At 45.0% G+C, this 14,076-nt stretch overlaps 1 protein-coding gene across 1 annotated transcript; it reads left to right on the forward strand.

Annotated features, from left to right (window-relative positions):
* The first annotated feature begins 12,002 nt into the window (after positions 1-12,002).
* LOC133910896 (expansin-A19-like) lies at positions 12,003-13,305 on the forward strand. The gene is made up of 3 exons (XM_062353133.1): positions 12,003-12,211; positions 12,346-12,661; positions 12,765-13,305. Exons 1-3 carry the CDS (start codon positions 12,091-12,093, stop codon positions 13,075-13,077), a joined length of 750 nt encoding a protein of 249 aa, XP_062209117.1. The 5' UTR covers positions 12,003-12,090; the 3' UTR covers positions 13,078-13,305.
* The last annotated feature ends 771 nt before the right edge of the window (positions 13,306-14,076 follow it).

Raw genomic sequence — 14,076 nt, forward strand, 5'->3', positions numbered from 1 at the left:
GGGTGTTACGCCTCCGTGCGGCACGAACCTGTCTAAACCCTGGTGCACCCAACTTTCTTGCACTAGGACGATCATCTCCCACCACCAGCCACTGCATTTATTTCTGCTCCCATCTATTTCCGAGACAAGCTCGTTCAGGATCATCCCCCCGGCCAAATCTTTAAAAAGGGGTCTCTCGGGATCCCTGCGACAGGAGTTCACCCTCCGACAGCTGGCGCGCCAGGTAGGGGGGAATATCCCTGGATTTGTTTGTTTCGCTTTTTTCCACAGGAAAAGATGGCTGGTGGGCACCGTCTCCAGCGTTCCGGCTCCACTTCCAGTGACGGAGTGCTGCCCGACGCTCGGGAGAGCCCAGTCACCGCTGCGTTCCATCAGCAGCCTCTATCCACGTGCGCGGTTTTTCCTGCTCAAGGGGATCAAGGCGCTGGGCCCAGCAGGGCCGCCGTCGCCGCTGCTGATGCACTTTCCGACCCCCAGCAAGAGGTCGGGACCCCGGTCGCCAGGTCCGCCTCTGGACCACGTCGGGTGCCATCCCGGCGCAGGCTCGCATTCAGCGAGGCCGGCCCGGGGAGCGCGCTGCTTGCAGCGCATGCTCTCCTCAGGCACCCGCCCGTTCAGGCCACGCCGAATACTCCGGAAAGCCGGTGGATACAAGATGTCGTCGCTTTGGTTGGCACTGCTCGCCGCCAGGTGCAGGCCGGGAGTCCTCGCACCACTTCTCAGCGTGGTGCCGCCAGAGCCGGCTCCTCAACGGGCAATGCCCGCACGGGCCGAGGGGCCTCCAAGCGGAGTGCCGTCCCCCTGGCCATGTCCGAAGCCCGGGACCTCCGCTTGCGCCTTGACGAGCGGAGGGGCCACGAGGACGCCCGAGTTACTCTCGAGCGCCAGTGGGAGACCCGGCAGGAGGTCGGGGCAGAGGACCAGGCTTCCTCTCTCCCGGCCCAAGGCCACCGGGAATCCCCGGCTCGCCGCCACTCGCCACCAAAGACCCCTACTTGTGCTGCGGGGTACGGCACCGGCTACCGTGCCTTCACCACCGAGCTCCGCCGGGTCAGGTGGCCTTCCAAGTTCCGCCCCGAGCTGCCGGAGAAGTACGACGGGTCCATCAACCCCGTCGAGTTCCTCCAGATCTACACAACGGCCGTCCAAGCGGTCGGAGGCAGCGAAAAGGTGATGGCAAACTATTTTCATGTTGCCTTGAGGGGCTCCGCCCGCTCTTGGCTTATGAACTTACCCCCAGGGTCTATTAGCTCCTGGGATGACCTGTGCCACCAGTTTGAGGCCAACTTTCAGGGCACGTTTACGCGCCCCGGTTTGGAGTGCGACCTCCACGCCATCCAACAGCAGGAAGGGGAGACGCTACGGCGCTTTATACAGCGCTTCAGCCAGGTTCGCAACACTATTCCGCGAGTGGCCCCCCATGCTGTTATTGTTGCTTTCCGGCAGAGCGTCCGCGACGAGCGGATGCTCGAAAAGCTAGGCACGCACGAGATCGAAACCACTGCGGAACTCTTCGCACTGGTCGATAAGTGTGCCAAGGCTGCGGAGGCCAGGGTGTGGTATGCCCCTCGCCCCGCCTCCGACCAGCCAAGTTCTTCCCGCTCCGACAAGCGGGAAAAGAAGAAGAGAAGGAAGCGCGAGGCCGCTCCCGTTGAGCCGACCCAGGTCCCCGCTCATAGGGTGCCGCAAGAGCCCGACCGCCGGTAAGAGCGCCGGCCGGGCGTCGACCGACGTCCCGCCAGGGCCCCTGCTAGGGCTCCTCCTCGGGCCTCCGTGCCCACGAGGGCCCCGGCACCAGCTAGGGCACCGGCTCCTGCAAGAGCCCCGACCCCCGGCCGAGCTCCTGCTCCAGCAAGGGCCCCCGCTCCCGCAGGGCCCGAGCCAGGTAAATGGTGTCTCATACACCAGACCAGATGGCACGACCTCACGGAGTGTCGTACGGTCAAAGGACTCATGGAGCAGCGCCAGAGGGAGCGTGACGAGTCCCGCGGAGGAGGCAATGCAGAGGTCGCCCCCGACAACGCCGAGCTCGGCTTCCAGGAGCCCGAGCACGCCGTCGCCTTCATCGATGGAGGCGCCTACACACCTTGCTCGCGCCGTGGCATCAAGGTCATGCAACGCGAGGTGTGCTCGGCAACCTCGAGCGAGGAGGCCGCAAGGCCCTTGAGGTGGTCGGACGCTCCGATCACGTTCAGCATGGCTGATCACCCCGCCAGTACTGCAGCCGTGGGGCGGCTACCTCTGGTAGTGTCTCCCACTATCTGCAATGTTAAGGTCGGCAGAGTGCTGATCGACGGTGGTGCCGGCCTCAACCTCCTCTCCAAGGAGGCTTTTGAGATGCTGCAGGTGTCCTCCCGACGCCTAAAGCCGTCGCTCCCCTTCTGTGGAGTGACCCCCGGGCACTCCCTGCCCCTCGGGCAGGTCGAGTTGCCTGTAACGTTCGGGAGCCGGGACAACTTCCGCACGGAGTGCGTCCTCTTCGACGTCGCGGAGCTCCCTCTCCCCTACAACGCCATCCTCGGGCGTCCGGCGCTCGCCAAGTTTATGATGGCCGTGCATTATGCATACCTTACGGTTAAGATGCCCGGCCCCGCAGGCTCCATCTCCGTGATCGCCGACTCCGGCGGCGCCGTCTCCTGCGCTGAACAGTCATACATGGCTCTGGTCTCAGCGCAGGCCGAGGTCGATGGCTCTACAGGGGGCACGGGACCCTCTTCATCCAAACCCCGACTCGCCGCCGACGCCTCTGTTCCAACGAAGGAGGTCGTGGTGGGCGAAGGAGGTCAATAATCTCAAAAAATACTACAAATATATGTTGAACTCGAGAAAAAGTATTATAGCACATGAGAGAGAGCTTCATAAATTATGATCCAAAGAAATTATACCAATTAAAAACATATACCAATTTTAAATATATGAGGCATTGATATCAATTGAAAAAGACAAATAAGAATCATAATTCATGAAACTCACATAATATAATCTAAACTTCTCCTTTATGTGTACATACATATAATAAGACCGTACTTGTGAATACCCCTTATAAGAATGTAGCAATATATACACATCTAGACAATAAGTAGAGGTAGGAACTTTAAGTCATATCATGCGTGGAGGTAGCTTAAATGTATAAATAAATTGATAATGATACCAATTGAAGCTTTTAAGCATTGCATATCTCCAGTGACGTGTTGATTTCTCCATAAGATTACAAAAGATAATATATCCAATAACACATGTTAGTATCAAAATCACAACCCATGAGATATACTCTCCCTAAATATATATATACAAGTGTTAAATACTTACGAGACATATGCACGTATTATTAATAATAATGAATGTTGGTGAAAAAGTAATTATGGACCTAAAATTGATCGTAAGATTTAGCATATGATTGCAAACAACGTTGGTCAGTATGCAATCAAAGCCAAAAAAATAATAAAAATTATCTAAATAAATTTTCCCGTTTGTTCCAATTCATCCAGAGAAATATTCGTAAATTTATACACTAAACATCAACCAATTGGGTTATTCTTATTAAAGATTCCAGTAAAGAGAAACATCAGAAAATCACTAGAAATAATAGAAATTAAAACAACCAAAACATTAAAGCCGACCAAGACCAAAATGGCCCAACCGAACTTAACTCATGCGCGGCCCAAAAGGAAAAGATCAGTCCAAGCATGGGTGCGCCATCGCGCACAATCCAATAGCGGGTCACGGCCCAATGAGCCATGCAGCCTGTCTGTTCAGCGCTGGCCCAGTGCGATGCTGAGAAAAGATTCGGCCACACAACTTCATCCAATGGTTGTCCGCCAATTTTGACCGGAACAAAACTGTCGAGGCGATCAGGGAACCCTAACCCTAACACATTCACTCTCCATCTTCTCCGAGAGCGCCACGACCATGAGAGAGAGAGATAGAGGCAGAAAAAGCGGCCGCAACATAGAGGGTTCCGATGGTGAAGCACCGTCGACGAGTGAGAGAAGTCGTAGACGAGGCAAAAGTGGTGCCGTTATGGGGTTGCTCGTCGGCGTGCGCGTGCTACAGAGGTAGTGCGTGGCTCCTTCGAGCAGTTCCATGGCGGTGCCCAAGAAGACAAACCACGCGTGGAAAAAAGGAGGACACCAGCGGAGCTCCTACATGCGTAGCAAAGAGAGCGAGAGCATGGAAGAGGAAACGATGGCGACTGAGAAGATCCACATGTGATCGTGATGAAGGAGATTGATCCATCGGATAGGGGATGAGAACTAGCTCCGATGGCGTCACTAACGACATGTATGCGTAAGTTTTGCCTCCCTCTTCTTAGCTTAGGGCTTCTGATTTGGGATTTTAGGGTTAGGGCACCCAGTTTGGGGGAAATAGGGTTAAGGTTAGGGATTTGAAGGGGAAATTGGGAATTGCCTTAGGGTTCTTCAAAAAATTTGATTTCCCCTCCTTCTTACTAATGTCCGAAACCAAAAAGGTCCTGGCCAAGCCCTAATTGATCACGCATGAACCCAAAACATCTCCAAAATGAGCCAATAGGCACATAAACACACACACATGCATGATTAGAAGCTAATTTGAGCCTAATTCATGAACTTATGGGCATAAAAGTCACCTAATGGCTCTGATCCGAGTCTAATTGACTTTAAACATGAATATATGCACATTACCATGACATAAGCTCACTTATCAGCCCTAATTTGACACGAAAACCAGCTAATTATGACTATTTCAATTAATCTAAATCAAATAGTGCCAATGCATAAACAATTGAGGCTTAATTAATATTAATCATCATAAGACATGAACAATTAGTGCTAATCTGAGAGGAATTAAGGCTCAATTCCTCATCAATTTGGGCTAATAGATCTAACCCGAAGCACAATTAAACATGAACATGACCAATTCTCTTAAAAAAAATCCTTAATTTGCATCATTTGAACATAAGTATATCTAATTAAGTCTAATTGGGTTCAATTTGGGACCAGAAAGGCTCTAATACCAAATGTTAGATCTTAAACTCCCTTAGACAAGATCACTAACCCTCAAAACCAAACATTCATAACATTAGCGAAAGCATGAACACATAACAGAGCTGAACGATGCCATTAGGTCTTGATGATGGCTCGGGGTAGATGGATGTGTAGGCGTTCGTGTTGATGCAGACGGCGATGAGGTTGCCGGTGTGGTGGATTAGGTTGTCGGCACTGTGAAGTAGTCGTCCCGTCGGTGAAGATAGTGGCGGCGGTCTTCACTCGATCTCAGCACCCTTAAGGATCGGATTAGGGTTCTAGATATGAGGAGAGATGGCTTAGACTTGCATGAGTTGATCGCTGTCCCACATACCCCTCCTCTCGTTTGTTTATATGGTGTTGCACGGGGTGGGACAACAACCAACGTGTTGGGCACCCCCGATCAGGGTGTGTACATGAGGAACATGTTCCTCCTTAGGACTCAGTCACTAGTCATCCATGATGGAGCCAAGATCAAACACCAATAGATAAGACTTGTCTATTTTAAGACCTATATGATTATCAGTAATTATCTCCGTACAAGCTTCTTTTCGGTTCATCACGCTCGAGGGCCAGATTAAGTTGCAAATTTTTCTCTAGATCATGTGGCAGCTTCGCATTTTGCAAACAAATGAAGCATTTCTGTTGTGCTCAATCTTCCTATGAGCAATAGCCTGATTAACTCAGTAGCTAGGTTCAGTGGTTCACTCAAGCTTCTATTGTCACGGGAATTACAAGCTTCCGAGGAGAACCATGCATTGCATGGTACTCCGTTACTGATAAAACTTGCTAATTGCTAATTGCTAGGAGGCAACATGACACAGTTGTGGAAGTGATGACAACAATACACCTGAATATCTCCTTTCGCCGACCGATCATTGGAGACAAACTAATTGCTTGGCACAATATAGTGTCAAAGTTAGTGCATATTAACCTCTCAAAAGTAGGGGTGTAATCAGATCAGATACAGACATATATCACTGATCTTATATCTTATCTTATTTTTTTTTTTCATTGAAATCAGAGCTAGGCATGGATGCGGATAGTCTCAGTCATGAATACGGATCGATACAGATCGAATATGTGACAAGTCAGATGCAGGCAATACCGGTCATGAATATTTATTCGGATATTAAGTAAAAGCAACAACCATATATATCGCATATGTTATAATTGTTCGATCATTCCACATATCCAAAACTCAACTATATTAGAGGTCCAACAAGCAAATCAACAATATTCTCCTATGGAAGGAGTTATGTTAGAGCAAAATCGGAGAAGTTACGAGTGCCCAATATACTGGCTGAAGCTTCTATTAATTATTTGAACATATTGATAATTTTAAATGAAAAAGTATCAACTACAAACTTGTAGATGTCGTCAAGAGCTATAATTTTCATATAAAGATCGTCATTATACAACTTCGTATGAAAAAGTTACAAGCTTTGGAAGATAGGCTCAGATAGTCTTCGTATATATCCAATTTTATTCTCGGATATCCGACGAATAACTAGCTCCCTATATCCGAATTTGATATCCAATACAACTATCTGATATCCGAGATTTTTTTATATCTGATATCCGATATTCGATTAGCATTTAAAATGGTTCAGGTGATCGTGCTGGCAGGAAAAATCCGATCCGTTGTCACCCCTACTCCAATGAACATGACACATTTAGATGGGGAACACATACTAATGGGAGTTTTCCAGTCCATTCCATATACAAATAGATGATTAATAAACCCATTACGTTCCCAAATGAATGTTGTGGAATCTTAAGCTCCAACTCAAAATAAAGATCTTCTTAGCTTATTTAGGAAGATGAGTAATTTTGACCAAAGATAACTTGGCCCAAAAAAACTAGAATGGTAGCCACAAATGCAGATTTTGCAAACATAATGAAAATATTCAATATCTCTTTTTTTTTAGTGTCACTTTGCTAACTTATTATTGCGAATAGTCAGAATAGCTCCAGGCATTAACAAACCTAGAGATATGCATCATATTATAGGCGGTTGGCTAAGTGACTTAGGAGCAAGAAAAAAGAAAAGAATCTTGGTTGAGGTGGCTACTCTTTTTGGACAATTTGACTATGCTGTAATGATATTATCTTCGATAAGAAAACAATAACTTCCTTTTGCAAGCACTTTTAAGGACACTTACTGGCTGAGATTCTGAAGATTGATGTAGCCAGAAAGCGAGAGAGAGAACATAAGCATAGTGTGCCGAGCATTGAAAGTGGTAGCCATGGAATTATTTGCCAAGAATAGGTGGTGGTTCAGTACTAGACTATATGATCGATGATTTATATTAATATGGTATTTTATGCTTTCATTCCCTTTCATCTTGCAGCTATAAGCTGAGATGATATAATAATGTACAATAGTTGAATGCATCACATAGTACAGAAGGTCATAATTATTTCCATTATCTAAAAAAAATTGCTATCCAAGTAGAAGTCACAGACCAGGCCATGAGGACAAGAAGGTTCCAATAGGTCAAGAAAAAAAAAATGCAGTACTCGTACCAGAAAATGGGACTGCAGCGGTACACTCATTAGCTTCAGGTGTCCATGCATTTGCATTCAGAAAATTGAGCAGCATCAACTGATGCCACATTTTGCACCCAAAGAGTGCAAGGGTACTCGTATTATTTCCATTCAGAAAATTGAACAGCAGCAACTGGTGCCATGTTTTGCACCCATTGAGGATAAACATTCAGCTTGCTATTCTTATACTGATGCAACTGATTTCCAATCCAAAGTTTTCAAGCCACATAACAGAACCACTGCAAAGCCTGTATCTACAGGGTGATGCCAATACAAAATATTTCCAATTGGTTGTAGATGGTAGGCATAGGAAGACACGTATTTTCAGGCTTACACAATAGGAGGGTGTTATCGAGGGTAATGAAAACCTTAAACGATTCATCACCAAATATTACAAAGGCATTTTTGACCCTTCGGAGAGTAACCATTTTACAATGGATGAGACTCACCAGGATGATATTCCTTCAAGTGTCGACTATCGAAAATGACTTATTAACTGCAGCCTTCTTCGAGAAAGAGGTGAGAGATGCAATATTTCAAATGGAACTAAATAAAGCACCAGGGTCAGATGACTTCACAGCTGAGTTTTATCAAACCTTCTGAGCGATCATTAATGATGACCTTTTGAGGTTGTTTCGGGATTTCCATAATTGTGATTTGCCTCTCCATAGCCTCAACTTTGGGATTATAACTCTGTTACCTAAGAAGATTGAAGCAACCAACATCCAACAATACTGACCCATATGTCTTTTGAACGTGAGTTTTAAAGTGTTTACTAAAGTCCTTACGAATAGAATTAATTTAGTAGCTCAAAAGATTATAAGACCTACACAGACAACTTTTATGCTTGGAAGATGTATTATGGAAGGGGTTATTGTTCTGCATGAAACAATACATGAGATGCATAGGAAGAAATTGGATGGAGTCATTCCCAAAATTGATTTTGAGAAGGCATACGATAAAGTTAAATGATCTTTTTTTACAAGAAACCCTGCACATGAAAGATTTCTCACCGTTATGGTGCAGTTGGATCGAGCAGGTAGTGTCGAGAGGTAGTGTAGGTATAAAGATTAATGATGATATGGGCCATTACTTTCAGACAAGGAAAGGACTAGGGCAGGATGGTCCACTTTCACCGATCCTTTTCAACATAGTTGTTGATATGTTGGCCATTCTAATATCACGAGCAAAAGAAGATGACCAAAAATTCCGATGTCATCCCAAATCTGTTAGATGATGGTCTCTCTATTCTACAGTATGCTGATTATATAATCATTTTTATGGATCATAATTTAGACCAGGCCAAGAATATGAAGCTCTTGTTATACGATTTTGAGCAATTATCTGGCTTGAAAATTAACTTCCATAAAAATGAACTGTTTTGTTAGGTTAATGCTAAGGAATACGACAATGACTACTCGCAGATTTTTGGATATCACATGGGTAACATTCCATTCCATTACTTGGGAATACCTATGCACCATAAGAAGTTGCTAAATAAAGACATGAAACACATAGAAGAGAGATTTCAAAAGAAGTTGGGTTATTGGAAAGGAAAATACATGTCATAGGGGTAGACTAGTCCTTATCAATTCGGTTCTCTCTAGTCTACCTATGTTCATGCTTTCTTTTTTTGAGGTCCCCAAAGGTGTTCTAAAACAATTGGACTATTATAGGTATAGATTTTTCTGGCAATACTATGGGCACAAAAGGAAGTATAGGTTATCCAAGTGGAGCATTCTCGGTACACCTAAGGATCAAGGAGGTATAGACATCCTTAATTTAGAAATACATAATAAGAAGGAGGTATAGGCATCCTTAATTTAGAAATACATAATAAGTGCTTACTTAGTAAATGATTGTTCAAGTTGATTAACGAGGATGGGGTGTGGCAAAATATCCTTCGTAATAAGTATTTGAGAAATAAAACTATATCACAAGTTGAATATAGAGCTCGAGACTCTCATTTTTGGTTAAGTCATATGAGGGTCAAACAAGAATTCTTGAGACTAGGCTATTTTAACTTGCAAGATGGTTCTCATATTCGTTTTTGGGAGGATGTTTGGTTAGGCCAAAGCACCCTTATACATCAATTTCCTTCCCTTTATAATATAGTCCATTGTAAGAATGCAACTGTAGCAGAGGTTATGAATGCTGAACGGCTATGCATGAACTTGTGTCTACACTAGTCTCAATAGAACTTAGTGATCAGCGAGATGGGTTTAAATGGTCTTTACATCAACATGAACGATTTTCACTTCATTCTATGTATAGAGCATTGATTAATGACATTTTCATTCCTCCAAATCATTACATTTGGAAGCTTAAGATACCTTTGAAAACTAAGGTTTTTCTTCGGTTTCTTCATAATGATGTTACTCTAACCAAAGATAATTTAGCGAAGTCATTGGCAGGGAAGTACCAAATGTTGTTTTTTAATCTTGATGAAATAATTCAACCCTTATTATTTGATTACCATGTTGCTAAATTAATCTTGCGTGTGGTACAAGTTTCTTTTGGTATTAATATCCCGTCTAGTGTTTCAAATATATTTGGAAATTGGTTTCGCGGGTTTAACCAAATACTTAAGTACCAACTGTTGGTTGGAGCTAGCGTTGTTTGTTGGGCTATATGTCTTAGTCGTAATGATATTATTTTTAACATAACACAAGTTTCTACTTCTATACAGATTTTATTCATGTGGATATATTGGACTCGGTTCTGGGCCTTGCTACAGAAGTTGGAGGAATGACAATACATAAGGGAAGCTTGCAAAGTGCTCGAGACCACGTTGATGGAAGTCTTCGCCAAAAATGGGTGACAGTTTAGTCATATAATGTGTGATTGAATAATGTCTCTTTTGGATTGGCTTTGGAGATTCTTTATCTTTTTACCTGGCTTGTCGGGCTTCTTTCAATAAGTGTAATAATAGATAGCCATATGCATCTTGCTATGCAGAGGCTGGAATAATTTTATTCCTTCATCTAAAAAAAAAATGTGATATCTAAATTTCATAGCCCCCATTCTTGTCCACCATTTGTTTTGTCTATTTTAAGCGAGTAAAAATCAATTGTTTTATTTAAGAAAAAATAATTTTTTTGTTCAGTGGTTCCAGAAAGAACTGTACATTGCTTTGCCGCTTCATTTGGTGACTCTGGAATCCGGCAGGAGTTTAAACCGTTGCATGATTGTCATTAAGCTAACCGAGCTGCTTCGGTTGAACTTGAAACCGGTAGAACTACTGCTCATTGGTTATGATGACCTGATGATTGATGCGGTGGATGCATACTCCAAGATTAACAAAAGGGTTATACGATCCCGGAAGCAAATAAGCAAGGAATAATCGTTGGTAGTTTCGAGCAGTCAGTATGAGCTCTGCTAAGTGCTCACAGCGATGCTGTTTGCCGATTGCATCAGTACAGACTGCAGTCACTCACCTTGTTTTTCTGCTTCTATGGGTTTGCGTTAATCCAACATATCTACCTAGAACTTCATATGTCTATTGATAATTTGTTTCCTTCGTGAGCTAAATCCTGTTTCTGATTTGTAATCTTGGTAAATCACCACAGTTCGAAGCACAATTCAGAAATATAGAAATGGTGCGTAATGATATGGTTGTTGACCTCTAGTTGGTTGACCTCAGGATCTGGCAATGTTTAACTCGCCAGTAGTTAGGAGCGAGGTTAGCTGCCTCTACACGGATTCGAGGGCGTTGAGTAGTTAAACAGCTGACGTTTCAATTACCAGTCGCTAATAGTACTTGTCTATAATACTGAAAGAACAATTATGAAGTAATATTGAAGGAACAGCTATTATCATGTAAAATACCCTTCGTCTCGCTTAGTCCAATTCAAAATTGGATGGTCCGAATGTAGGCAGGCGAGAAATTCAGCGGTTGCATTATGATCTGGTGTGAACTCTGTAGCATCTTCTTTTTTTCTAATGTTGTTGAATTCTCATCAGATGGATGCTAGCATATTCTGAAACATGCAACGGAGGATACAAGCCCTCTGGCTAACCAGAACGTTTCCGAAAGCAATACATAGAACTAATGATATTATAAACTTGAACTTCAAATTAGCACAAACTGGTACCTTGCTACAAACATGCATCGCTTTTCTCCAGCAACAAAATTGACCCTTCTTTTGGAGAAAATTCGAGCTAGTTGTAACTTAGATCCTAGATGAGACCGTGGAAGGATTGTTATGAAAAGAAACAGCAGAACTTGACCTGCAAATCAATCATTACAACGCGCAAGTCAATCTCTGGACGTTACACCCCATGTGCATAAGATCGTTGGAACAGTGATTACGACTGTCAATAATGTGACAACCATTCCTGTTCGAATCTAAATATCCAATCCATTGACCGGTCTCCTCGAGCTAGCTCTATTTAAGCACCACCATTGCCGCAGACATTCCTCACCTCCAAGTCCATTCATCACTCTATAGTATCTAGTTGCAGGAGTGCAACAGCCTTTTGATCGCAGCTCTCTGTCTCTGTCCCTGCAACTGGGATCAGCGCTTCTGAGAAAAAGATGGGAAAACATTTCCTGCGGCTGTTCGCCGTTCTTTCAGTCTGCTTCGCACCGGTCAAGTCGGACTGGCTCCCAGCCACCGCCACGTTCTACGGCGGCGTGGACGGCTCCGGCACAATGGGTAAGCTATCTAAAGCTTCTGCACGCCGGCCGTGATTTGCAGCCGGTGCATGCTTGGGTGCATGTGCTGGGCATGCATGAATGCGACGCGATATATACACGACATCACGACCTGAGGTCTGAATGATGATGCAGATGGCGCGTGCGGGTACGGGAACCTGTACAACGATGGGTACGGCGTCAACAACGCGGCGCTGAGCACGACGCTGTTCAACGACGGCGCGTCGTGCGGGCAGTGCTACGCCATCATCTGCGACGAGAGCAAGGCCCCCCAGTGGTGCAAGCCCGGCACGTACGTCACGGTCTCCGCCACCAACTTCTGCCCGCCCAACTGGTCGCTCCCCTACGGCGGATGGTGCAACACGACCCGCCCCCACTTCGACATGTCCCAGCCGGCCTGGGAGAACATCGGCATCTACAGTGCCGGCATCATCCCCGTCCTCTACCAACGGTAAGTTTCTTCTCGCCGCTCCAATGAATTGTCCGTCTTTTCTTATCAGCTTAGACTTTTGTACGAACTGGTAGGACTAGCAATTGATTTGAAACACTTGCAGTGTCAAGTGCTGGAGGTCCGGGGGCGTGCGGTTCACCATCAACGGGTTCAACTACTTCGAGCTAGTGCTGGTGACGAACGTGGCCGGGAGCGGATCGATCAAGAGTATGGCGGTGAAGGGCACCAACACGGGGTGGATCCAGATGTCCAGGAACTGGGGCGCCAACTGGCATTGCCTCTCGGCGCTCGTCGGGCAAGCGCTCAGCTTCACGCTCACCTCCACCGGCGACCAGACCATCGTCTTCCAGGACGTCGTGCCGGCGTGGTGGCAGTTTGGACAAACCTTCACCACCTACCAACAGTTCGACCAGTAAACTATTCCAGAAGAAGTCCATCGAGGAGCGTCTGCTTATTGTTGTTTCTTGACCAAGAATCTGTTCTTTGTTATTCTTGATTATTACACCGCTTCATTTCATTTCATTCAATCGCCAACAGATGCATGGTTGTAATTAAATTGTAAGTTGTAACTATCGCTTGATCCAGTCAGCTATTTGTCGTGGATTAATTGTTTTGTAATTGCTACCACGAATTTCTCACTTCTTATTTGAGACGCACCCGTGTTTAAGTGCTAGTGACAACTGACAACTAGATTGTAGCATAGATTCCTTGCGATCGAAATAACATGTCACGGAAAAAAAATATAGAGGCGATGCGAAGAACACGTATGTACCACTCGACTGCATGAGCAACCAAATGGTACGAATTAGCTATCAACGCATGTACAGAGTAACAGAGACGATGAAATCGACAGGAAAATGGCCACCAGGTTTCCGAATGAGACGACCTGGCAGCGTCAGCTGGTAACTGGACATGAGGGTGAAGTGAACCGCATCGTACAGAGTTATCTTTTATAGTAATATTGTGAGGAGGATCAAGATAGTGATTGATTTTGTGAGGAAATAAATAATTCTCATATAGTATCTTGGTGTAAAGATAGTGTGACGGAGTTCCGTGGTAGACGGCGGTGAAGGTGATTTGCGGACAGTGGTGCACCCTCTCCAAAAAGTCGGTACTGTAGGTAAAGTACGGGAGATGGCGCACCCTCTGGAATAGGGGTGAAAATTGGTTGGATATTTCCCGCCCACATGATCGCCCAAACCGCTTTAGATGCAAATCAGATCTCGGATATTTTATAAAAAAAATTTGGATGTTGGATCAAATCGGATCTCGGATAGTAGTATCGGATATCAAATTCGGATGTATAGATTCAGATATCCGTTGGATATCGGATATCTGAGAATAAAATCATATATATACCAAGACTATCTTACACATATCTGAGGCTATCTTCCAGAGCTTTAAGTTTTTCATAT

The sequence above is a fragment of the Phragmites australis genome, chromosome 3, assembly GCF_958298935.1.
Source record: "Phragmites australis chromosome 3, lpPhrAust1.1, whole genome shotgun sequence".
NCBI lineage: Eukaryota > Viridiplantae > Streptophyta > Magnoliopsida > Poales > Poaceae > Phragmites > Phragmites australis.

Excerpts from the sequence above, each read along its gene's own strand:
- LOC133910896 (XM_062353133.1), top strand. The coding sequence starts at position 12,091 with ATGGGAAAACATTTCCTGCGGCTGTTCGCCGTTCTTTCAGTCTGCTTC. Across the intron at positions 12,212-12,345 it reads GGACGGCTCCGGCACAATGG|ATGGCGCGTGCGGGTACGGG; the intron begins GTAAGCTATCTA and ends ATGATGATGCAG. Across the intron at positions 12,662-12,764 it reads ATCCCCGTCCTCTACCAACG|TGTCAAGTGCTGGAGGTCCG; the intron begins GTAAGTTTCTTC and ends AAACACTTGCAG.